This window comes from Sapajus apella, unplaced genomic scaffold (genome assembly GCF_009761245.1).
Source record: "Sapajus apella isolate SASKATOON/1434 unplaced genomic scaffold, GSC_monkey_1.0 scaffold29, whole genome shotgun sequence".
NCBI classification, from domain to species: Eukaryota; Metazoa; Chordata; class Mammalia; order Primates; family Cebidae; genus Sapajus; species Sapajus apella.
In genome coordinates this window covers 13,664,377-13,688,797 of record NW_022436969.1, presented here as the reverse complement: position 1 = coordinate 13,688,797, position 24,421 = coordinate 13,664,377, and the positions used below count along the sequence as shown (strand labels likewise).

The following is a 24,421-nucleotide window of genomic DNA, read 5'->3' as shown; positions in this document are numbered from 1 at the left end:
ACCACAGTGCAATCAAATTAGAACTCAGGATTCAGAAACTAACTCAGAACCACAGAACTTCATGGAAACTGAACAACTGGCTCTTGAATGTTCACTGGATAAACAATGAAATGAAGGCAGAAATAAAGATGTTCTTTAAAACCAACAAGAATGAAGACACAACGTACCAGAATCTCTGGGACACATTAAAAGAGGTGTCTAGAGAAAAATTTATAGCAATAAGTGCCCATGTGAGAAACAAGGAAAGATCTAAAATCTACATCCTATCATCAAAATTGAAAGAGCTAGAGGAGCAAGATCAAAAAAAACTCAAAAGCTAGCAGAAGACAAGAAATAACTAAGATCAGAGCAGAATTGAAGGAGATAGAGACACAAAAAGCACTTCAAAAAATCAATAAATCCAGGAGGTGGTTTTTTGAAAGATCAACAAAATAGACCACTAGCCAGATTAATAAAAAAGAAAGAAGAATCAAATAGATGCAATAAAAAACAATAAAGGGAATATCACCACAGATTCCACAGAAATACAAACCACTATCAGAGATTACTACAAACAACTCTATGCACATAAACTAGTAAACCTGGAAGAAATGGATAAATTCCTGGACACTTACACCCTCCCAAGCCTAAACCAGGAAGAAGTCAACTGAATAGACCAATAACAAGGGCTGAAGTTGAGGCAGCAATTAATAGCTTACCAACCAAAAAAAGCCCAGGTCCAGATGGGTTCACAGCTGAATTCTACCAGACATACAAAGAGGAGCTGGTACCACTCCTTACGGAACTATTCCAAACAATCCAAAAAGAGGGAATCCTCCCCAAATCATTTTATGAGACCAACATCATCCTGTTACCAAAACCCGGCAGAGACTCAACAAGAAAAGAAATCTTCAGGCCAATAGCCATGATGAACATAGAAACAAAAATCTTCAATAAAATACTGGCAAACCGATTGCAACAGCACATCAAAAAACTTATCCATCACGATCAAGTAGGCTTCATCCTGGGATGCAAGGCTGGTTCAATATATGCAAGTCTATAAACATAATTCACCACATAAACAGAACCAAAGACAAAACCACCTGATTTTCTCAATAGATTCAGAGCAAACCTTTGACAAAATTCAACAGCCCTTTATGCTAAAAGCTCTCAATAAACTAGTTATCGACAGAATGTATCTCAAAATAATAAAAGTCATTTATGACAGACCCACAGCCAATATCATACTGAATGGGCAAAAACTGGAAGCATTCCCTGTGAAATTTGGTACTAGACAAGGATGCCCTCTCTCACCACTCCTATTCAATATAGTATTGGAAATTCTAGCCAGAGCAATCAGGCAAGAAAAAGAAATAAAGGGTATTTAATTAGGAAAGGAGGAAGTCAAATTGTCTCTATTTGCAGACGACATTATTGTATATTTAGAAGACCCTATCGTCTCAGCCCAAAATCTCTTTAAACTGATAAGCAACTTAAGCAAAGTCCCAGGATGCAAAATAAATGTGCAAAAATCACCAGCATTCCTATACATCAATAACAGACTTAAAGAGAGCCAAATCAAGAACAAACTGCCATTCACAATTGCTACAAAGAGAATAAAATACCTAGGAATACAACTAACAAAGGATGTAAAGGACCTCTTCAAGGAGAACTACAAGCCATTGCTCAACGAAATAAGAGAGGACACAGACAGATGGAAAAACATTCCATGCTCATGGTTAGGAAGAATCAATATCGTGAAAATGGCCATATTGCTCAAAGTAATTTATAGATTCAATGCTATCCCCATCAAGGTACCAATGACCTTCTTCACAGAACTGGAAAAAACCACCTTAAACTTCATATGGAACCAAAAGACAGCCTGTATAGCCAAGTCAATTCTAAGCAAAAAGAACAAAGCTGGAGGCATCACGCTACCTGACTTCAAACTATGCTACAAGGCTACAGTAATCAAAACAGCATGGTACGGGTACCAAAACAGAGATATAGACCAATGGAACTGAACAGAGGCCTCGGAGGCAACGCCACACATGTACAACCTGACAAAAACAAGCAATGAGGAAAGAATTCCCTGTTTAATAAATGGTATTGGGAAAACTGGCTAGACATGTGCAGAAGGCAGAAACTGGACCCCTTCCTGACACCTTACACTAAAATTAACTCCAGATGGATTAAAGACTTAAACATAAGACCTAACACCATAAAAACCTTAGAAGAAAACCTAGGCAAAACCATTCAGGACATAGGCATAGGCAAGGACTTCATGACTAAAACACCAAAAGCAATGGCAACAAAAGCCAAAATAGACAAATGGAATCTAATTAAACTTAAGAGCTTCTGTACAGCAAAAGAAACTATCATTAGAGTAAACCAGCAACCAACAGAATGGGAGAAAATTTTTGCAATCTACCCATCTGACAAAGGACTTATATCCAAAATCTACAAAGAACTAAAACAGATTTACAAGAAAAAAACAAACAAGCCCATTCAAAAGTGGGCAAAGGATATGAGCAGACACTTTGCAAAAGAAGACATACATGAGGCCAACAAACATATGAAAAAATGCTCATCATCACTGGTCATTAGAGAAATGCAAATCAAAACTACATTGAGATACCATCTCATGCCTGTTAGAATGGCGGTCATTAAAAAATCTGGAGACAACAGATGCTGGAGAGGATGTGGAGAAATAGGAACACTTTTACACTGCTGGTGGAAGTGTAAATTAGCTCAACCACTGTGGAAGACAGTGTGGTGATTCCTCAAGGACCTAGAAATAGAAATTCCATTTGACCCAGCAATCTCGTTACTGGGTATATATCCAGAGGATTATAAATCATTCTAAGGACACATACACACATATGCTTACTGCAGCACTGTTTACAATAGCAAAGACTTGGAATGCCCAACCCAAATGCCCACTGATGATAGACTGGACAGGGAAAATGTGGTACATATACACCATAGAATACTATGCAGCCATAAAAAACGATGAGTTTGGGTCCTTTGTAGGGACATGGATGAACCTGGAAACCACCATTCACAGCAAACTGACACAGGAACAGAAAATCAAACACCGCATGTTCTCACTCATAGGTAGGTGCTGAATGATGAGAACACATGGACACAGGGAGGGGAGCATCACATACTGGGGTCTGTTGTGGGGACTAGGGGAGGGACAGTCGGGAGGTAGGGAGTTGGGGAGGGATAACATGGGGAGAAATGCCAGATATAGGTGATGGGGATGGAGGCAGCAAACTACATTGCCATGTATGTACCTATGTAACAATCCTACATGTTCTTTACATGTACCCCAGAACCTAAAATGCAATTATATATATATATATATATATGCACAGCTCTGATGATGTCCCTGCCAGGTGTGGTGGCTCATGCCTGTAATCACAATACTTTGGGAGGCAGAGGCAGGAGGGTCACCTGAGCCCAGGAGTTTGAGGCCAGCCTGGGGAACACAGCATGATCCCATTCTCCATAAAAAGTGGGGAAACCCAAGTTTGATGATGTTCCTAATGAAAGCATTCATGACCCTCCTTTGAGCGGATAATAAAGCCCACACTCCCAACCACAGTGTTATGGACTGAATTGTGTCCCCCCACAGATAAGATATATTGGCATCCTAACCCCCAGTACCGAAAAATGTGACTTTATTTGGAGATAGGGTCTTTATAGAGGTGATCAAGTTAAAACAAGGTCATTACAGTGGGTCCTAATCAGGTAGGTCTGGTGTTCTTAGAAAATGTGAAAAATTTAGTTAACTGGGTAAAGAAAAAAAGAGGGGGTGGAGAATGGGGGAATCTGGAGACAGAGACAGGCACACACAGAGGACAGACAATGTGAAGAGACACGGGGCAAAGACAGATGTCTACGAGCTACAGAGAGAGGCCTAGAACAGATCCTTCCCTTGAAGCCCTCAGGAGACCCTACCCTGCCCACATGTTGATTTATGACTCCCTGTGGACACCCACCTCCAGGTCCCTGCTGGTGTATTTTGACTTACATTGACCTGGCCTTCTTTCACATCTGCATATATTCAACTGGAAGCTTCCTTCAAAGGCCTAAGAAGTCAACACTTGCAAACAAATTCTCAGATTCCTCCTGACTGGAAATAATTTTCTTCCACCTCTGAACACCCCCAGCACTTTGTGTTTCTCTTACGGCAATCTTCATTTCTAGCTTTTATGTTGTAATTATTTATGCATCTGTTTCAATTCACCTGCTAGATATGAACTTCCAGAAGCCAACAGAAAGATCCTTGCTGTATCCCTGTAGAAACTGGTTCTGGGCCACATGTAGGCCTTACACAAAGAAAATGTGTTTAATGAAACAGTCTTAAAAGAGTAAGTTTTATTTCAAGCCTATTGAGCTTTCTGCCAATTCAAAATAGCTTATGCTAATTATGAATCCTTAATCCAACATTTTCCAGGGCTGTAAATGTAAAATGTTTTTTACTCCATGATGGTTTTATTTTTACTTATTGATTTTGAGACAGGGTCTGTCACATAGGCTGGAGTGCATTGGCAAGATCATACTCACTATAGCCTCAACCTCCCCAGCCCAAGCGATCCTCCCATCTCAGCATCCTGAGTAGCTGGGACCGCAGGTGTGCACCACCACGCCCAGCTAATTTTTGTATTTTTACAAAATTAGAGACTGGGTTTTTCCACATTGCCCAGGCTGGTCTCTAACTCCTGAGCCCAAGTGATCTTCCCACCTCAGCCTCCCAAAGTGTCAAGATTAAAGGTGTGAGCCCCCATGCCTGGTCCATTATGATTTTATCTAGTGTTCTATATCTGTTACATCTCTACCATCTCAGTGGTTCTTCAGAAACTCCAAGGAGTATCCTTACTATCAATATAAGTTGTTTTTCTCACTCTGAATTTCACCATGCCTTCAGCAACTATATACAGATGATGGTACACACACACACACACACATACACACACACACACACACACACACGAGACTCTAACAACAAAAAGTAATCAACTACAGCCAGGTGCAGTGGCGCACACCTGGAGTCCTAGCCACTCAGGAGGCTGAGTTGGAAGGGTCACTTGAGCCCAGGAGTTCAAGACCAGTCTGGGCAACGTAGTGAGATCCCATCTCAAGTAAAAAGTCAACTATTGATACATATTACAACATGAATGAATCTCAAAATCTTTCTGTTCAATGAAAGAAGCCAGCCAAAAGAGACTACAACCTGCATGACTCTATTTACATAAAACTTTAAAATATGCAAACTTATCCCTAGTGAGGGAAAGCAGATCAGCAGTTCCCAGGGAGCGGGTGTGTGGGGAGAAACTGGAAGGAGGGATTAGCAAGGGATATGTTGATTGTAATGTTGGTTTCATGGGTGTAGATGTCAAAATATTAAATTGTACAACTTCAAATATGTGGCTTACTCATGTAAATTATACTTCAGTTAAGCTTTTTTTTAAACTATGTAATTTCTGCATTAAGGTATTTTAAAATCTCTTCAAATCTGTGAAAGCACAGTACCAGTCTTTTCTTGACTATGCAATAATATATTTCAATTACACAGAAACTAAATTCAGCATCATTAAGTCTTTGTCAGAGTTTCAGAATGAAGGTTTAAGAAGAGTTGTTTTTTTAAAAAAAATGTATCAGATTACTCTTCAGCCTTGCAACCAATTGTTTCTGCCTGTTGAGAACTCAGGTCTAATATTTACTTTTGTTCTTTTAAAGGTATTGGATCAATGATTAAGGAAGAAAGCCAAACAGGATTTCTTTAAAAAAAAATAACTGCCTTCAAACTGCCATGTTGTATAAAATAACACAAAACATCACAGATGTATATTAGCATTTTGAAAATACAACAAGAAATAAGACCAGGACCAGATGGATTCACAGCTGAATCCTACCAGACATTTAAAGAAGAATTGGTACCAATCCTGTTGACACTATTCCACAAGATACAGAAAGAGAGAATCCTCCCTAAATCATTCTATAAAGCCAGTATCATCCCAATACGAAAACCAGGAAAGGACATAACAAAACAAGAAAACTATAGACCAATATCTCTGATGAAGATAAATGCAAAAATCCTTAACAAAATACTAGCTAACCAAATCCAACAGCATATCAAGTCAGTTTCATACCAGGGATGCAGGGATAATTTAACATACACAAGTCAATAAATGTGATACATAACATAAACAATTTAAAAACAAAAATCACATGATCATCTTGATAGATGCAGAAAGCCATGTGATAAAACCCAGCATCTCTTTATTATTAAAACCCTCAGCAAAATAGGCATACAAGGGACATACCTCAATGTCATAAAAACCATGTATGACAAACCTACAGTCAACATAATACTGAATGGGGAAAAGTTGAAAGCATTCTCTCTGAGAACTGGAATAAGACAAGGATGCCCACTTTCACCACTTCTATTCAACATTGTACTGGAAGTCCAAGCCAGAGCAGTCAGACAAGAGAAAAAAATAAAGGGCCTTGAAATTGGTAAAAAGGAAGTCAAACTGTCACTGTTTGCTGATGATATGATTGTATACCTAGATCCCTAAAGAATCCTCCAAAAAGCTCCCAGAACTGACAAATTCAGCAAAGTTTCAGGATACAAAATTAATGTACACAAATTAGTAGCTCTGATATACACCAATAGTGACCAAGCTGAAAATCAAATCAAGAACTCAACTCCTTTTACAACAGATGCAAAATAAATGAATAAATAAAATACTTAGGAATATACCTAACCAAGGAGGTAAAAGACCTCTACAAGGAAAACTACAAAAACATTGCTGAAAGAAATCATAGATGACACAAACAAATGGAAACATACCCCATGTTCATGAATGGGTAGAATCAATATTGTGAAAATAAACATAACTGCCAAAAGCAATCTACAAATTCAATGCAATTGCCATCAAAATACCACCAACATTCTTCACAGACCTAGAAAAAAAATCCTAAAATCCATACGGAACCAAGAGCCCACATAGCCAAAGCAAAACTAAGCAAAAGAAACAAATCTGGGGGCATCACACTATCTGACTTCAAACTATACTATAAGGCCATAGTCACCAAAACAGCATGGTACTGGTATAAAAATAGATACATAGACCAATGGAACAGAATAGAGAATCCAGATGTAAACTGTAATACATACAGCCAACTGGTATTCAACAAAGGAAGCAAAAATATAAAGTGGGGAAAGGACACCTTATTCAACAAATGGTGCTGAGATAACTGGCAAGTCACATGTAGAAGAATTAAACTGGATCCTCATGTCTCACTTTACACAAAAATCAACTTAAGATGGATATAGGACTTAAATCTAAGACCTGAAACTATAAAAATACTAGAAGATAACAGTGGAAAAACCCTTCTAGACATTGGCTTAGGCAAAGACTTCATGACTAAGAACCAAAAAGCAAATATAACAAAAACAAAGATAAATAGGTGGGACTTAATTAAACTAAAGAGCTTTTTCATGGCAAAAGGAACAGTCAACAGCGTTAATGGACAACCCACAGAGTGGGAAAAAATCTTCACAATCTATACATATAAGGACTAATATCCAGAATCTACAACAAACACAAACAAATTAGCAAGAAGAAAACAAATAATCCCATTAAAAAGTAGGCTAAGGACATAGACAATTCTCAAAAGAAGATGTACAAATGGCTAAAACACATATGAAAAAATGTTCAACATCACTAATGATCAGGGAAATGCAAATCAAAACCACAGTGCAATACCACCTTACTCCTGCAAGAATGGCCATAATCAAAAAATAAAAATAGTAGATGCTAGCATGGATGCTATAAAGAGGGAACACTTCTACTCTGCTGGCGGAAATGTAAACTAGTCCAACCACTATGGAAAACAGTGTGGGGATTCCTTAAAGAACTAAAAGTAGAACTACCATTTGATCCAGCAATCCCACTACTGGGTATCTACCCAGAGAAAAAGAAGTCGTTACATGAAAAAGATACGTGCACATGCATGTTTATAGTAACACAATTCATAATTGCAAAAATGTGGAACCAACTCAAATGCCTATCAATCAACAAGTGGATAAAGAAACTGTGCTATAGGGCTGGGTGCTGTGGGTTACGCCTGTAATCCCAGCACTCGGGGAGGCTGAGGCAGATAGATCACTTGAGGTCAAGAGTTCGAGACCAGCCTGGCCAACATGGTCAAACTCCGACTCAAGTAAAACTACAAAAATTAGCCGAGGCATGGTGGCAGGCACCTCTAATCAAATCCCAGCTACTCGGCAGGCTGAGGTGGGAGAATCGCTTGAACCCAGGAGGTGGAGGTTGCAGTGAGCCGAGATCGAGCTGCTGCACTCCAGTCTGGGCAACAGAGTGAGACTCTCTCTCAAAATAAATAAATAAACAAGAAACAAACTGTGTGGGGTGTGTGTGTGTGTGTGTGTGTGTATGTGTGTGTATATGTGTGTGTGTGTATATATATATATATACACACACACATACAGAAATATATATACACACATTCCATCGTGTACATACACATTCCATCATGTATATACACACACATACATGATGGAATACTACTCATTTATAAAAAGGTATGAATTAATGGCATTTGCAGCAATCTGAATGGAACTGGAGACTATTATTCTAAGGGAAGTAACTCATGAATGGAACACCAAACATCATTATGTTCTCACTCATAAGTGGGAGCCAAACTATGTGGATACAATGGACTTTGGGGACTCAGGGGAAAAGGGTGGGAAGCAGGTGAGGAATAAAAGACTACAAATTGGGTGCAGTGTATACTGTGCCAGTGATGGGTGCACAAAAATCTCACAAATCAGCACTAAAGAACTTACTCATGTAACCAAATGCTACCAGCTCCCCAGTAACCTATGGAAATTTTAAATAAATAAACAAAAAAAGAAAACACAACAAGAAGTTCTTCCTAATTGGGATTACTCGTTTTCCGGTAATGACTCTGACAAGGAGTAAGTCTAGAAAGTGCTTTGCTCTTCGGTTCTAGACATGAGACAGCGGCATTTCTGCTTCCCACCTGCCCCACCCCAACGTGCCCTGTCCATGAGAAGGAGATCTGTGCCTTGCCTTGCCAGTACTTCTCAGCAGCAATGCAACAGAATGACTCACAAACCTCGAGAGTGGCCAGGAGGTGATGAAATATGTTGTGATGGGAAAGGGCGCATGGTCCATCGTAGCAGAGTGGGGCCCTGACCTTGCTTCCACACACCAGAAGGCTGCCCCTCCTGCTGAAAGCTGCCCGAGATCTCCAAGGTCGGAGATTCCTGACATAAACCAGGTCTGAGCACCGTCCGCATGGCAGGCCAGACTCAAAGTTCTGGAATGTGTGAAATATTAAGAAAGGCTTGACCATGCCTCCCTGCCCCAGTCCCCTTCATTCAAAGGCTAAACGCAAGCCAGAGTCGTTTTAGTAGAAAGAGGTTCTCCCTGAAAAGGGCTGGATTGTGAAACACCCCACACCCTGAGTTCTGTTGCAATCACCAGCTTTCCTCCTCTGTTTTCAAGATATGTGGAAAAGCTTCAGTTAGCAGAAAAACAAGTAGCATTGTCACCACTATGGTTTAGAAAACATTTTTAGGTCTTTACTTCATTATTTTCTCACAACATCCCTGTGGAGCAGATGGAGGGAAACAACTTCAAGAGGGAAACATCTTCTGCCTCCTCTTGAGTACGTCTCTGTAAAAGCAAACCTAATGAAGCCCATGCGTTAGGCAGAACCCCTGCAATCACAACGGCGCGCGGAGATGGGGAAACCTGGGGAACAGCTGTAAAGTCTCAGCAAAGTCTTCCATCGAAATGATCCACTTAAAAAGTTTCATCTGCACTGTTTTTCTTCAACCAAACTTCTTTTAACCAAACGCATAATAAAATACATTGTCTTGAAAGGCTGACGCTGCAGACAGTAATTCTTAGGCGTATTCTCTCATCTCCTAATATTTTCTTAGGTGGAACAAAAAAAAAAAAAAAAAAGGCAGCTGAGTCCCCCTGGGTCCTTCTAAGTGACACACCCAGAAAAGTTTGCTTTCACAGCATTTTCGAACCAGGAATTTGGCTCATGTGAATGCTCCCTACTTTGTTTCAGCACCCATCACCACTTCAAAACAGGAAGGAAAGAAGAAAACTTATTGGTGTGTGTAGTTTTAGTCATTTCATTATTTTTCCTTCAGTGTGAACCGCTGTCATGTTAAGGAATATGGGGCTCCTCCCTCGATTCTCCCAGGAAAATAGTTCTTTGTAAGGCGAAGTCATGCTCAGCTGTACCATGTTATCAAGTGGTTTGTTGTTATTTTTAAGCCCAGAAATCTACTTCATCAAGGATGGAAGCAGTTAACGCTGAGCAGTAAAAAACTCACGCGGCCAACAATAAATCAGAACATTTGTGCGGCAGACTGGAAGGAATCTCACCACTGGTGTCGTTTACCCGTTTTAGATTTTTTAAAAACAGGATGCAAAGCTCTGTGTAACTGCTGAATGTGGCAACTGCTTCATTACGTACACAGAGCATGTGTAGATAACATCTTAATATTATGCAAAGAGGAAGAGGATTTTTTTTCTAAAAGAATTCAAGGAACACATTAGTGGCTGGTGATAGATCACCTGGGGATTGGCACCAGTTTACCACTGCTCACAGCAACATCCAACATCCAACATCTAGCTAACCTTTCTTTACTGACCTACTCCAGGTACAGAGACACCTGCAGAACCAGCAAGAAATACCACGGGCCACGGCAGCGTTGACTTTGAGCATAATCACTTACATGCATACCCCCAAAGAGTCTGCACTTCTGGCTCAGCTTCCAATGCAATCTCTAAGAATTTCACTTAATTTGTTTACATTTAAATTTTATGTTATTTTTTTAGAGATGGGGGGGTCTCACTATGTTGCCCAGGCTGGATTTAAACTCCTGGACTCAAGCGATCCTCCCGCCTCAGCCTCCCGAGTAGCTGGAATTATAGGAACACGCCACTGTGCCTGGCTGAGCTTCACTTAATCTTTTAAAGTTCATCTTAAGCATGTCAGTGTCATTATTATCTTAATTCACTGAATGTAACGATTTCAATTGTGAGTATTTTAGCTTTTCTCCAATGTGTCAGTAAGCATCAACTTCAGACCCAAAGTCTTCAAAGGTAAGATCCCCCATGAGGCAGCGACATTTCAAACAAACAAACAATAAAATCGCTGAGTGCTCACCAGATGTGCCTGCTAGGTAGGCGTTACATTAGTGTGACAGTGCAATTTTTTTTTTTTTTTTTTTACAGAAAGCTTTTATTTGTTCAAAGTAACCAGTGCTATGGATGCAAAAAACCCCCCAACAACTCTTCCAACACTACTTTCAAAGTGAACATATCAAAGTTGATTTTCATTAGGATGTAGTTATTTCATCACACTAGTAAATAAAAAACCAAGAACCAAATTTTATACATACATATATATATGTATAAAATGTGTGAACAATTATTGAGCTTCATCTTCTGGACAAGAATGCCAAGTTAGTCTCTTTTCATAAAAAGCAATTACAATTTGAGGACACTTCATATTTACCTCTCGCCAGCACCAAGCCTGCCTCATCTGAATCTTTCCATTTCATGAGAAACCTCAATTCTCCACTGATATTGGCACCAATTTATTCTTTCAAACAGCATGTAAATGGCAGCTTGAGCCTCCTCCCCACAACCCTGTCATGCAGATGTGAGAAAAATGTGCCTCAGAAGGGCTAAATGACTTTCCTGTGGTCACACAGCTTGGTGGGGCTGCAAGCCAACTCTTGTATCTCCTCTTCCAGAGCACGTCAGCCACCCACTCCACTTGGATGGAGCTCCCAGCCGTTCGCCATTCTCTACAGCCTAACCCACCTGCCTCCCCTTTTCTGGCTACCTCAGGAATTTAACTCAAGTACCACGTGCCAATGTAGGTGAAACAGATCAACAGAGAAAGACCAATTAAGGGGCTTCATGAAAACAAGTTCTAACAAAAAGCAAGCAGTTTTTCGTAAGGCCATTACCTCTACTTGAAGGCTATTCGCTGTTTTCTAAGACAAAGGTAGAAACTGTAGCCCAAACATACGCATGTTCATTTTCCAAGACCCCAGTCTCCGCCCTGCCTAATCTCCTGGCTGAACTTGTGATAAGAATAAAGTAATGGTGTGGAAATGTTCTGGAAATGCCAAAGGCCCTGTGAGCATAGCATCTCCTCCAATGGGAATCTAGGAAGAGATAGGAACAAGAGAAATAAGAAACTTAATAGGAAGGTCTGGAGATTCTAGGGGAGCAGCCCTAAGAGGCCGATAAAGAATGGAAACCCAAAGAAAGAAACTCAAAATAGCAACAGCTGTGCCTCTCTGGCACGAGCTCAGTCTTCCTTAGCTGACTCCAAGTTACCTTCAATGCCAAGAAACGAGCCTCCTGACAGCCAATTGATGGCAAAACTTTTGTTTAAAAGCTAAAAGAAAAAAAATGCCTCCAAAGCTATACACAAAAGGCACCTTTTGAACTGAAAGTTATTCTGTTCCTAGAGATGTAGAAAACAGAAAATGGGCTCTGGAAGACGTAAGCCCTCATTCCCCGCCCGTGCCCCTGCGCCCCCCAACGAGCCTTACACGTTCTGTTCTGGGGTTTTGTTGTTGTTCTTTTAGACTCTTGTCAACCAGGCTGCAGTGCCATGGTGCAATCGTGGGTCCCTGCAGCCTTGAACTCCCAGGCTCAAGCAATCCCCCCACCTCAGCCTCTCCAGTAGCTGGGACTACAGGCATGTGCCACCACACCCAGCTAATTTCTTCTATTTTTTGTAGAGACAGGGTCTCACTATGTTAATCAGGCTGGTCGTGAACTCCTGAGCTCACGTGACCCTCTCGCCTCAGCATCCCAAAGTGCTGGGATTACAGACATGGGCCACCACGCCCAGCCAAATGTTCTGTGTCTTTTTTTTTAAAGTCACATTCCCTGGCTGAGGTTATTACCTAAGAGACAACTTTTCTTCAACCGAACAACCATCTACTCCCTTCGGAGCCTGAGTAGAATTAGAGGTGTTCCGAACTCAACAGGAGAAGTCAACACCTGCTGCAAATTCCTGGCAGACATTATCTCAGCAGCACAGACTCTGTGTGCTGGCCCCACCCAGACCCCTTCCCAACTGCCGAGATCTTTTTTAGGAAAAAAGCTAATAGGAAAAATTCTGCCAAGATACAACACTGGCCACGAGGCGGTGCAGGGAGGTGGCCAGATGCTGATAAGCCCAAGTCAGTGTGTGGTGTCAGAAAACTCTGCCCTACAGAGCATCAGCCCTGAGTGGGGAGGCAAAGTGAACTCAGAATAATTCTGCCTCATCTCTGGGGTCCTTGGATGTCTTTACCAACAATGCAGCCTGTCTGTGGACCAGACGCCTCCCAGTGCCCCCAATACTAAAAACACCAGGCTGACCAGGAGGTGATGGGACAATGTGGACGCATGAAAAAAAAACAATGCCAGTCCAATAAAGAGAAGAATGACCGTGCTGTTTTCTACCAGCCGTACATCCAAACATGACCAAGCAAGACTGACACTCTCATTCATTCTCTCTCTCTCTCTGTATCTCTCTCTGTTTTGAGACGGAGTCTCACTTGGTCACCCAGGCTGAAGCACAGTGACATGATCATAGTTCACTACAGCCTTGAACTCCTGGGCTCAAGCAATCCTATCTCAGCCTCCCTTTTGGGCTCAAGTGATCCTCCCACCTTAGCCTCCCAAAATGTTGGATTACAGGCATCAGCCACCGCACCTGGCCCAGAGCTCCCTCTCTGTAAGTAATTCTTTACCTGCTTGGCTACCACCTAACTTTCTTTTTTTTTAATCATCAGAGCCTTTTTCCCAACATACCATTTTCTGTGTAATTAAGTTTCCTCACGACTCACTCCTTCAATCTCACACAAATGGCAATGCTACACCCCACTGACCTGAATGGTCTCTTTCTGCAGAAGCAACTGCTTCCTGCTGACTAACCCGTGGTCTTTCTGAAGGCTGAAGCCTCCAGGACTTCTCTGAGTCTCTAAGATGGGGTTTCCTCCACCAATGTCTTTACTTCACTCTCTCTTCTTGCCTGGCTCCTCCTCCTCCTTCTCCTCCACCGTCCCTAAGAACTCAGCTCTGCTCAACCATCTCAAGGCCTCAGTGGGGCTGACCTGTCACTCTCAACTGCAGAAATGCGTTTCTATCTCCAGCATCTCAGCCAAGCTTCAGCCCTGTACTCCCAACACTGCTCACAAATTACCCCTCAGTCACTCTAGGGTGAGTTTCTGAAGAACCTTCTCTTCCAGCCTGGGCAACATAGTTGCCAGACCCTAAAAAAAAAAAAAGTAAAAAATTAGCAGGATGCAGTGACTTGTGCTTATAATCCCAGCTACTCAGGAGGCTGAGGTGGAAGGATAATTTGAGCCCAAGAGTTAGAGGCTGTGGTAAACTATTTTCATGCTACTTCACCCCAGCCTGGGTGACACAGTGAGACCTTGTCTCTAAAAAACAACAACCATAATAAAGAACTTCAACTTCCCTTCCACAGGTCCCAGGTTCTAAGGAACAAATTATGAAATGGCTGACTTGACAATAAATTGAGACGTGACTCAGGCTTCTGGATTCCTCAGAGAAAACTGAGCAATTCCATGTGAAACAGCCATTCCTCCTTGTTAAGTATAAAAAGAAGGCTCCTTCCTTTATCTTCCTTCATCCACTAATTCTCAAAACTTAGGGGCCAGGCCAGGTGGTCACACTTGTAATCCTAGCACTTTAGGAGGCCAAGGCGGGCAGATTGCCTGGGCTCAAGAGTTCGAGACCAGCCTGGCCAACACGGTGAAACTCTGTCTCTACTAAAAATAGAAAAAAAAAAAATTAGCTGGGTGTGGCGGCATGCACCTGTAGTTCCAGCAACTCGGGAGCCCAAGGAATGAGAATCACTTGAACCCAGGAGGCAGAGGTTACAGTGAGCTGAGATCATCCCAGCCTGGCGACACAGTGAGAGTGTCTCAAAACAAAACAAACAAACAAAAACCAAAAAAGAAACCTTAGGAAACATTCCTCAGTTGAAAAATAAGGCAAACCATTCTGTCCCATCCCTAAAGAAACTGAAAAAGGTCAAGACTGAATTTACTGTGAAGCTAATGTCAAGATTTTCAGGTTCATCAACTCAAAGAGTCTGTCTTTGTTTCTTAAACTTCACACCTACAGTGCAGTACTTAAAATGTAAAAATGCACTTGAATTGTTCACATGGTTATTACTGAAGAAAAATACCCGGGTCACTTATTTTGGTTTTAATAAAACAACAGAAATGTCTGTCATCTGTTACAATGATTCTGTTGTCCTACACACTGGGTGGCAAAAATACATTCCCACTGTCTTGCGTTAACCTGCTGATCTGGAGGCAATTCTCTCCCCACTGACAACCAAGTTTCATTGAGTTTTGATCAAATAGAACAATTAATCATACTTTGGTATTCTAAGCAGCTAAAATAATTTGAGAAAATAAAAACAAGGCATCTTTTAAACAAAAATGCATTACCTTCCAAAACGAAAAATTCATTTACCTCCAAACTGTCACCAGTAAGTTTTAAAGTTATACCAAGCCACAACATCCAATTCTTGTATAAGATGAATAAAATATTCCTGATTAATAACTCAATTCTAATTTTAAAGAAATGCATTCAAACTGTGTTGAATACTTAGTTTATATCACTCCCACAGTGTAAAAACCTTACTTGGTTCTGGGTTCACTGACTGCTGGCCTTAGATGATGAGGTCTCAATCTTACTAAGAGATTAAGGTCGGATGACAGTATCTAATCTCTCTGACAATGTATCCAACTCAAAGAGATAGCCTAGCTGGGCATTCAATTTCAGCGTTTTTCACTGTATATTAGGAAGTGGGGACCTCTCTAAGTTTCTGTTTGTTTTGTGTTGTTTTTGCCCAGCAGGAATTAGCTGAACCCTGTTTGCAGCTCCTCCAACACCCCACGTAGCGTGCATCCAGCGACCACTTCCCACAGGACTACAGGCTCATTTACTGTTCTCTGGAATAAGGTTTCCTGGAGTACAAGTTCCAGTCTGTCCCTTGGTTTTACCGAAGACAGATCCGCCTACTGACTATTTGCCCCTGTAATGACAACTGTGCTCTAAGACAAACAACTTATTCTTAGTGAAAAACAATTAATTTCAGCCATCATGTGTTCCTCAACAGCCATTTATTCACATCGGCCCATCTTCCGATATCAGAGTGACACAAAACCCCAAAGACTTGCCGGATGATAATTGAATGTCATGCATTTAACAGCATTTGTACTTTATCGCGTTGCTTTTTTAAGATGGTGAAATCTTTATAAGCAAAAAGATGATTAATTCTTCCCCCTGTCTTTAACGGCCATCTCTCCCACAATCTCTAGCAAAATTCCAAACTAAGTTGTGGGGAGGGTTGCTGGAGAACCACAGCGTTCAACAAAGTGTTCCTGAGGTTTTAGCTTAGACATCTACGACACTGGAAGATTCCGTTTTATGGGGACATGTGGACAGAACTCACCTGTTTTAGAACACTGCTTAGCCAAACCTCTCAGCGAATCCTACACTGAAAAGTCTTTAGCAGTATACATTTTGGAATCTTCTGTGTGCCCCAGAGCACACAATATGGATCTAATTAGATTCAGCTGCCTTATGTTAGAAACAAAAATTGAAAGGAAAAAAACAGAAGTGGGAGTGGGAGCTTTGTTCATCCTCTCCTATGCCCCCGCGACCCCACACTCCCCAGGGGTGCGCATCCTCCCCGATCACTCGGGCAGCACACGCTCCCTAAATACCCCAGCGTGGCCGGTGCCTCGCGCAGCGCTCTGAGCGCTGTTCCGCTGCGGGTTTACACAGGATCTGGAAGAGATTTACTGGAGGACTAGAGCCTAGCGCGACAACCCCACCCCACCCCCACCGTCCCGGCCCGGGCGCACCGCCCCCCCCTCGCTTCCTGGCTCCAGGACTTACACCAGCGCGGACGGACAGGGCATCTGGTTCCAGGCACAGTTGTACTGAGCCTGAATAAAACTCTCACTTCCCTCCAGCACAGAGCAGCTCACATTCTTGTTCACGATGTAGGCGCACCAGTTCCTGGGAGGCAGGAGAGAGAGGGTGAAGGGAACCGTGTAAACCCGGAGAACAATGAGGCCAGGGGAGGGGACAGCAGCCCCAGACCCAGAGAGGGTCGGGGAGCCAGTCGCCCTCAGCGGAGGTGGGAGCTTCACAGAGCAGACGCCAGAGGGCGCCCCGGTGCGTGCCTGGAGAGCGCGCGCCTTGACCCGACCAAGACGGGCAAGAAAAGCACCCACGGTCCCAGGGGGTCCTGGAATTCCTGGGCGTCGTTTTTGGATCACCCGGGTCTGAGGGACACTCTCTGTGCCCACGCCCCCGGAGTCAGCTCTGCCTGAGGCGCTGGCCGTGGAGCGCGCGGTCACCCGGAGAAGGGGTCGCCAGGGGAAGTCCAAGGGAGACCCCCGGCTGCCGCTCGTCGTCTCAGGCTGGGCAGCTCCGGGGCTCAGCGGCGGCCGGGGAGGGGTAGGAGGTTTGGGGCCAGCGGAGGGGCGCGCACTTACTTGTTTCTGGCGCTGGGCCGCACGGGGTACCCGGCCTGCGGGCCGGCGCGGCACAGCCCCACGCCGCCCAGGGCCAGCAGCGCTAGCGCCCAGCTCCAGGGCGCGAGGGGCCGGGGCCAAGTCGGCTGCCACATTCTGCGCGCAGCGGGCGCGCCCCGCCTGCCAGGGTCCGGAGCGCGGCGGGTCGGGGCAGGGGCCAAGAACTAGGCTGCCGGCGGCCGGAGCGCCGCCAAGAAAGTCTGGAAACTCCGACGCTCCGCGGCCGGCCCCTCGGCTCCTCGTTCCTATTTCTTTTGCAGCCCCGTGCGCCCTGCGCTTCTCCTCGGTCTCTCAATGACGCACAGGTCCCCCCGGGTGCCGCCCTCTTTATTTCACTTCCCTCTCCGAAACGTGACTCTGCCTCCACCACGTCTCCCTGTCTCCAGTCCCTTCGCCTCTCGGCAGGGGGCTTGGGCTGGAAGAGCTAAAGGGTTTGGGAGAAGGGTCTATGTTACAGAATTTCCAATTACTCATTCCTTTGGTCTCTTCCCAGATGCCGAGCAACTCCGCCTCCCACCTTCCAACAGGCGCGCACCCTGCCCCTCGGGACGCGGCCGCCGTCGGCTAGTCTGGCTGTCCTCGCGTCGTGCCTGGGTGCCAGCCTCCCGGATGAACGAGGGACAAGTCTATCAGTCCCTCGGGGAGAGGAGTGGGGGCTCGAATCGGATTTCCTCCTTGGGCAAGACGCGGCCATTCCTCCACCACCTTCATGGACTTAGAGTCCAGGGGAAAATGAACGCTGCTTCTCTTTACCCAACTCTGCCTTAGGCATCCATCTCACAGTTTCCGCGTCCACGCGGGGGGCAGAAGGACAGGACAAGCCACAGCCCCACCAATTCCCGGTGTCTGCTGCAGCTCAGCGTCCAGCTCTATCATGTACACCAATTCTTGAAAGGTGATCTCACAGCCTCTGCTTCTGAGGTCCTACTGTGAACTTACTTTTTCTATGAAAACTAAAGGCATTTATTTACTGACCTTTGCTTCTCAACAGTTCAGACACTGCTGGACATCTGTCTTAAACTTTCTTGTATGTTTTCTGACTATTCTTGAGTTACACTAATCTCCAGCAATTTCTTTTTGGGAGGAAGTACCGGAATGTTAAGTAAAATCCACCCAAGTGTTGTATTCTAACGGGTGATGAAGAGAGCTCTGTATTTCAGATGACCTGCTTAATGTAGAGTCGTGAGGTGATTTCCAGACTGAGCAGATAAACTGTGGCCTCTGTGAACTAACCAGACGCTGCTGGCCGTCACTTGTTAAGTGAATAAAGCTTTGCTGTGGGCCAGACAGGGTGGCTCACACCTGTAATCCCAGCACTTTGGGAGGCCGAGGAGGGTGGATCACCTGAGGTCAGGAGTTCAAGACCAGCCTGACCAACATGATGAAACTCCGTCTCTACTAAAAATTCAAAAATAAATAAAATTAGCCAGGCATGGTGGCGCATGCCTGTAATCCCAGCTACTTGGGAGGCTGAGGCAGGAGAATCACTTGAACCAGGGAGCTGGAGGTTGCAGTGAGCCAAGATCTCACCACTGTCCTCCAGCCTGGGCAACAAGAGTGAAAATTCGTCTCAAAAATATATATATAAAATAAAAAAGCTTTGCTATGTTCTTACTCTATTAAATGAAGCCATTGGCCTATTTTGTTTCTAATGTTCTTTGATGGTGTTGTTGAACCTTTTGATTTGCAGATGAAAGAAAGAGAAGTCCCTAAGAAGAAACTACAAGAGCCAAGCAGAACATTATACTATGTGAGGACATCATCTGTCCCTGAACTCTAAACGGAAGATCATGCTAATAGTGGACTGAAGTCATCCCAGCCTTCAAAAGAGCCACTCTGGGGGGGATAATAACAGAAAGGGATAAAAAGCTGTCTTTCGTAACCCAATCTGTGTCTTTCTGTGTGACTTCCCTATCCTGCCTGTCATAACACCAACTTGCCGGTAAAGACTCATAGAGTAGAAACAGAGCATAGAAATGAAGAAGCGGAAAAGAGGGGAAATGGAGGAAACGCACAAGCCTGTGTGTATCTACAGCTAGAGAACAACTCCAATGTCTCTCTGACACAGGAAATTCTCAAAGTTGAAAGTGAGTTGAACTGATCAAGTTAATCTGTTTTTTCCATCAAATCAGAGTTATACTAGGAAGTTGTCCAAGAATATAAGGACCAACTTTTCATTGAGATGACCACAATACTATATTCCATCACCTATCAATAGCATTTATTGGTAAATACATTTCATTCTGAGCATCTGTTACGAGCTAGGCATTGTGCAAAACTACTGAGGATTCATGAGTGAGCCCAAACTGACAGGGGCCCTGTGTTTGGAGAGCTTCCAGGCATTGCCATACGGTAAAGGGTGTTAGAGTTCCTGATGGACAGTCAATTAAGTGAGCTAATGTTTATTGCACGTCTTTCTCTAGACAGAAGGCCATGTATGTTGTTGTGGGGCTGCTCTGGGAAGTTAGGAGATTCTTGACTTTCAGGTTACTGCTCTCTTTTATCTATCTATTTATTTATGGGACAGGGTCTCTGTCACCCATGCTGGAGTCCCAGTGGCATGATCATGGCTCACTGCAGCCTGGACCTCCCAGGCTCAAGCAATCCTCCCACTTTAGCCTCGTGAGTAGCTGAGACCACAGGTGTGTGCTATCACACCCAGCTAATTTTTCTAATTTTTGGTAGAAATGGGATCTCACCATGTTGCCCAGGCTGGTCTTGAACTCTTAATCTCAAGCAATCCTTCTGCCTTGGCTTCTTCAGATGTTGGGATTGCAAGACATGAGCCACTGTGCCTGGCCTATTATTCCATTCTTTTACTTTTTTGTTTTTTTCTCTTGAGATGGCGTCTTGCTCTCTCATCCAGGCTGGAGTGCAGTGGTGTCATCATGGCTCACTGTAGTCTCGATGTCCCTGAGCTCAAACAATCCTCCTGCCTCAGTCTTCTGAATAGCTGGAACTACAGGCACACACCACCACACCAGGCTGATGTTTGTGCGCCATCATAGCTCACTATAGTCTCCAATTTCTGGGCTCGAGTGATCCTCCTACCTCAGTCTGCTAAGCAGCTAAGGAGTACAGGCACATGCTACCATGCCCAGCTAATATTTTATTTTTTGTAGAGACAGGTGGGTCTCACTTTGTTGCCCAGGATGATCTCGAACTCCTGGCTTCAAGCAATCCTCCTGCCTTGGTCTCCTAAAGTCTTGGGATTACAGGCATGAATCACTGTGCCCAGCCACAAGGTTATTTCTTGATTTGAGGCCAAGATCCCAAGAGAGCTCTTTCTTTTCTCTTTCCCAGCTGGAGGAAGGGATGCAACAAACTCAGAAACCAGAGAGCCCTGCACAAGAAACAAGTCAGAGGGAAGCTTCCCGAGGACAGAGAGCTTCAGCACGTTAAGAAACAGTCTAATTGAGCAGGACTTCTGATCCCTGCCATGAACAATAACGTGGATATGACTGGCAGAAAGCTGCAAGAATGAATTTTTTTTTTTTTTTTTTTGAGACGGAGTTTCGCTCTTGTTACCCAGGCTGGAGTGCAATGGCGCGATCTCGGCTCACCGCAACCTCTGCCTCCTGGGTTCAGGCAATTCTCCTGCCTCAGCCTCCTGAGTAGCTGGGATTACAGGCACGTGCCACCGTGCCCAGCTAATTTTTTTGTGTGTATTTTTAGTAGAGACGGGGTTTCACCATGTTGACCAGGATGGTCTTGATCTCTTGACCTCGTGATCCGCCCGCCTCGGCCTCCCAAAGTGCTGGGATTACAGGCGTGAGCCACCGCGCCCGGCAAGAATGAATTTTTTATATGCTGCCAACTACCTTAAATGAGCACCTGAAAACTATGTTTTCTATAACAGTCTGAAGGAATTTCTTCTGCTTTTAAAGCAAGTGTCCCATAGTAACTTACACCCTTGATTGTGTGACCAGTTTGCCCAAAGCAAAAATTCAAGGAACAACAACTGTGTACAGTCCGCTCTCTCATTCACTCGTGGGTCATGACGTCAGTTGTTCATCAGGCTCTGCGCGTGCTTAGGGACGGTTCTCTTGGAAGCAGTGAGCCTCCTGGGCCTCCAGCACACCCAGGTACGCCCTCCATTGCCTGTTGGAAAAGGAGGGTGACCACCACTGAGGCAGCAGGCAAATATGTTTCCCCTGGCCCCACCCCAGTCATCTGCACAGGGGACATTTGATCAAGATAAACCGATTTGCAGCTAGGATGTGGTCAAGAATCATAAGATTAGCCTGGGCTTTCCGCCCTTCTAATCACTCATCTCTACTTTTTTTTTTTTTTTTTTTTTAGATAGCGTCTGGCTCTGTCACCCAGGCTAGAGTGCTACCATAGTCACCGCAGCCTCCACCTCTCAGGCTCAAGCCATCCTCCTACCTCAGCCTCCTGAATAGTTGGGACTACAGGCATGTGCCATCTCATCTGGCTAATTTTTATCCATTTTTTTTGTAGAGACGGGTGTATCTCTGTGTTGTCCGTCTGGTTTCAAACTGGCAGCCTCCAGCGACCCTCCTGCCTCGGCTGTTTACTTTCCGGAGTTCAGAAAAACTGGCCTCTGGATTTCTAGGTGTACTTTTAGGTGTCTTTATTGCTTCCTTGTTCTGCTTATTTAATAATGGAAAAACAAAGTTCCTGAAGACTAGACATCTTGAATAAAAGACACCCTTCATTCTTTTTTTTTTTTTTAAATGCAGTTTGACAGGGAAAGAGATAGAAATATCTGTGAGAAAATGAATTGGCTGCATCATCCAGCCTGTTCTGTGTTCTGGAATGCTGGGTGTGTGTGATACAATTTTGATTAGCTACAGTTGAAATAGGCATTGTGTTGGAGAAGGAACTTCAGAACAATTTTTTTTTTTTTTTTTTTTTTTTGATAGCGTCTGGCTCTGTCACCCAGGCTGGAGTGCAGGGGTGCAATCATGGCTCACTGCAGCCTTGACCTCCTGGGCTCAGGTGATCCTCCCACCTCAGCCTCCTGAGTAGCTGGGACTACTCTCTTTTCACATGTGCATACCACCACACCCAGCTAGTTTTTGTATTTTCAGTAGAGACGGGGTTTCCCCATGTTGCCCAGGATGGTCTGGACTTCTGAGCTCAAGCAATCCACCTGCTTTGGCCTCCCAAGTGCTGGGATTACAGGCATGAACCTCTGGACCAGGCCCAGAACAAACTCAATGACTCTCTAGACTTCAAAATTTATAAATAACACCTGCTTTTTTGTCTTGTCAAAGGCTTTGATCAAACAAATCAAATAAAAACAAAGAACACTTGCTTTCTTCAGTTTTTCTTAACTTACTTATTTGTAAATATCCCATTTGCTATACAAAGCTAAGGAGTCAAAAAAATCTCATCATTTGAACCTAAGACAGTTCTTATCAACTGACTGATTAGATGGCACTCTTAAGGACTATGGTCACTATTTTAATCATCTTTCTTGAGAGGTACCAGGAGGAAATGTTTATACATTGATTAGGGATGTGGGCCTTCATACGCTTTACACTATCACCTGAGAGTTTCAAAACTGTGAAAAATTAAAATCACACATGGAAAAAAAAAAGGTTTTCAGAATTTACATGGTAGAGTTAGTGTACTTTATAAAACATAAAAAATAAAACATAAATACGGCACCCTTACCCGCTTAGCTGAATGATTTTGGACAAGCAATATGTATGCTCCTCTGAAAATTCTCCTCTGAAAATTGGAATTGCTCACATGGCTGTGGTGAGGATTCATTGGATTGCCAGATGTAAACTGCTTAGCATCATTTCTGGCACTCAGTGAATGGAGGGTGAATACTCACCGTTGTTATTATTGCTCTCCCACTTCAGTAAAAATAACAAATTTGGAGTTAGGGCTATTCTGACTGAGTTATACATGTGCACTCCTTACACTTCATGTTTGGAAAGAATTGCAATAGATGGTCAGCTTCCATGTTGGCTGGTACACAAAAGGAATGATAAAGCTCCTGATCCTAACTTCAAAGTTGTTATTTTTACTGAAGTGCGATTGTCCAGAATAGAATACTATTCCACCCGGGGGCTCACACCTGTAATCCCAGCACTGTGAGAGGTCGAGGCGGGCAGATCACTTAGGGGCAGGAGTTCAAGACCAGCCTGGCCAACATACCGAAACCCCATCTCTAATCAAAATACAAAAAATTAGCCGGGTATGGTGACAGCCACCTGTAGTACCAGCTACTCCAGAGAATCTCTTGAACCTGGGAGATGGAGGTTGCAGTGAGCTGAGATGGCGCCACCGCACTCCAGCCTCGGTGACAAAACAAGACTCTGTTTAGAAAAACAAGAATATTACTTCTAGCCCAGTTTTCTTTCTGCTGCTCCCCAGAGAAAACATGTAGCTCAGCTTGTTGGTTAGAAGATTTATCCTCTATACAGCAAATGAATTTATTTTAAACAAGTCAATGACCTCTTTGAGAGATTAATAACACTACGTAAATGAATTTAGATCATCGTGCAATTCAACAGTGAAGATCTTCTTTCTCAAAAACATCAAATTAGTTACTCCTTCCATATTCCTTAATTTTTTTCAGATGTTTCTTAGATCTAAAGAATATTTTCTACAGTTAACAATATGCCATACATTACATTTGAGATGTCATCTCTGACACACTTATGATATGGTTTTGAACACATTTTTTGAACACATTTTTTTCATCATAAGAAATAACTGACAAAAATAGGCTCTTAGAGTTTTTTCGCGTGTTTCCAAGACAGCTATAAT

General features: G+C 43.4%; 1 protein-coding gene across 1 annotated transcript in view; it reads right to left on the bottom strand.

Moving 5' to 3' along the window:
• EMILIN2 (elastin microfibril interfacer 2) overlaps positions 1-17,937 on the bottom strand; it is a 65,909-nt gene extending 47,972 nt beyond the window's left edge. The window contains exons 1-2 of the mRNA XM_032293272.1: positions 17,633-17,937; positions 17,028-17,150 (exon numbers count right to left, since the gene is read on the bottom strand). Coding sequence (XP_032149163.1) covers positions 17,028-17,150; positions 17,633-17,766 — 257 coding nt within the window. The 5' untranslated portion in view covers positions 17,767-17,937. The remainder of the gene's footprint in view (positions 1-17,027; positions 17,151-17,632) is intronic.
• Positions 17,938-24,421: the final 6,484 nt, after the last annotated feature.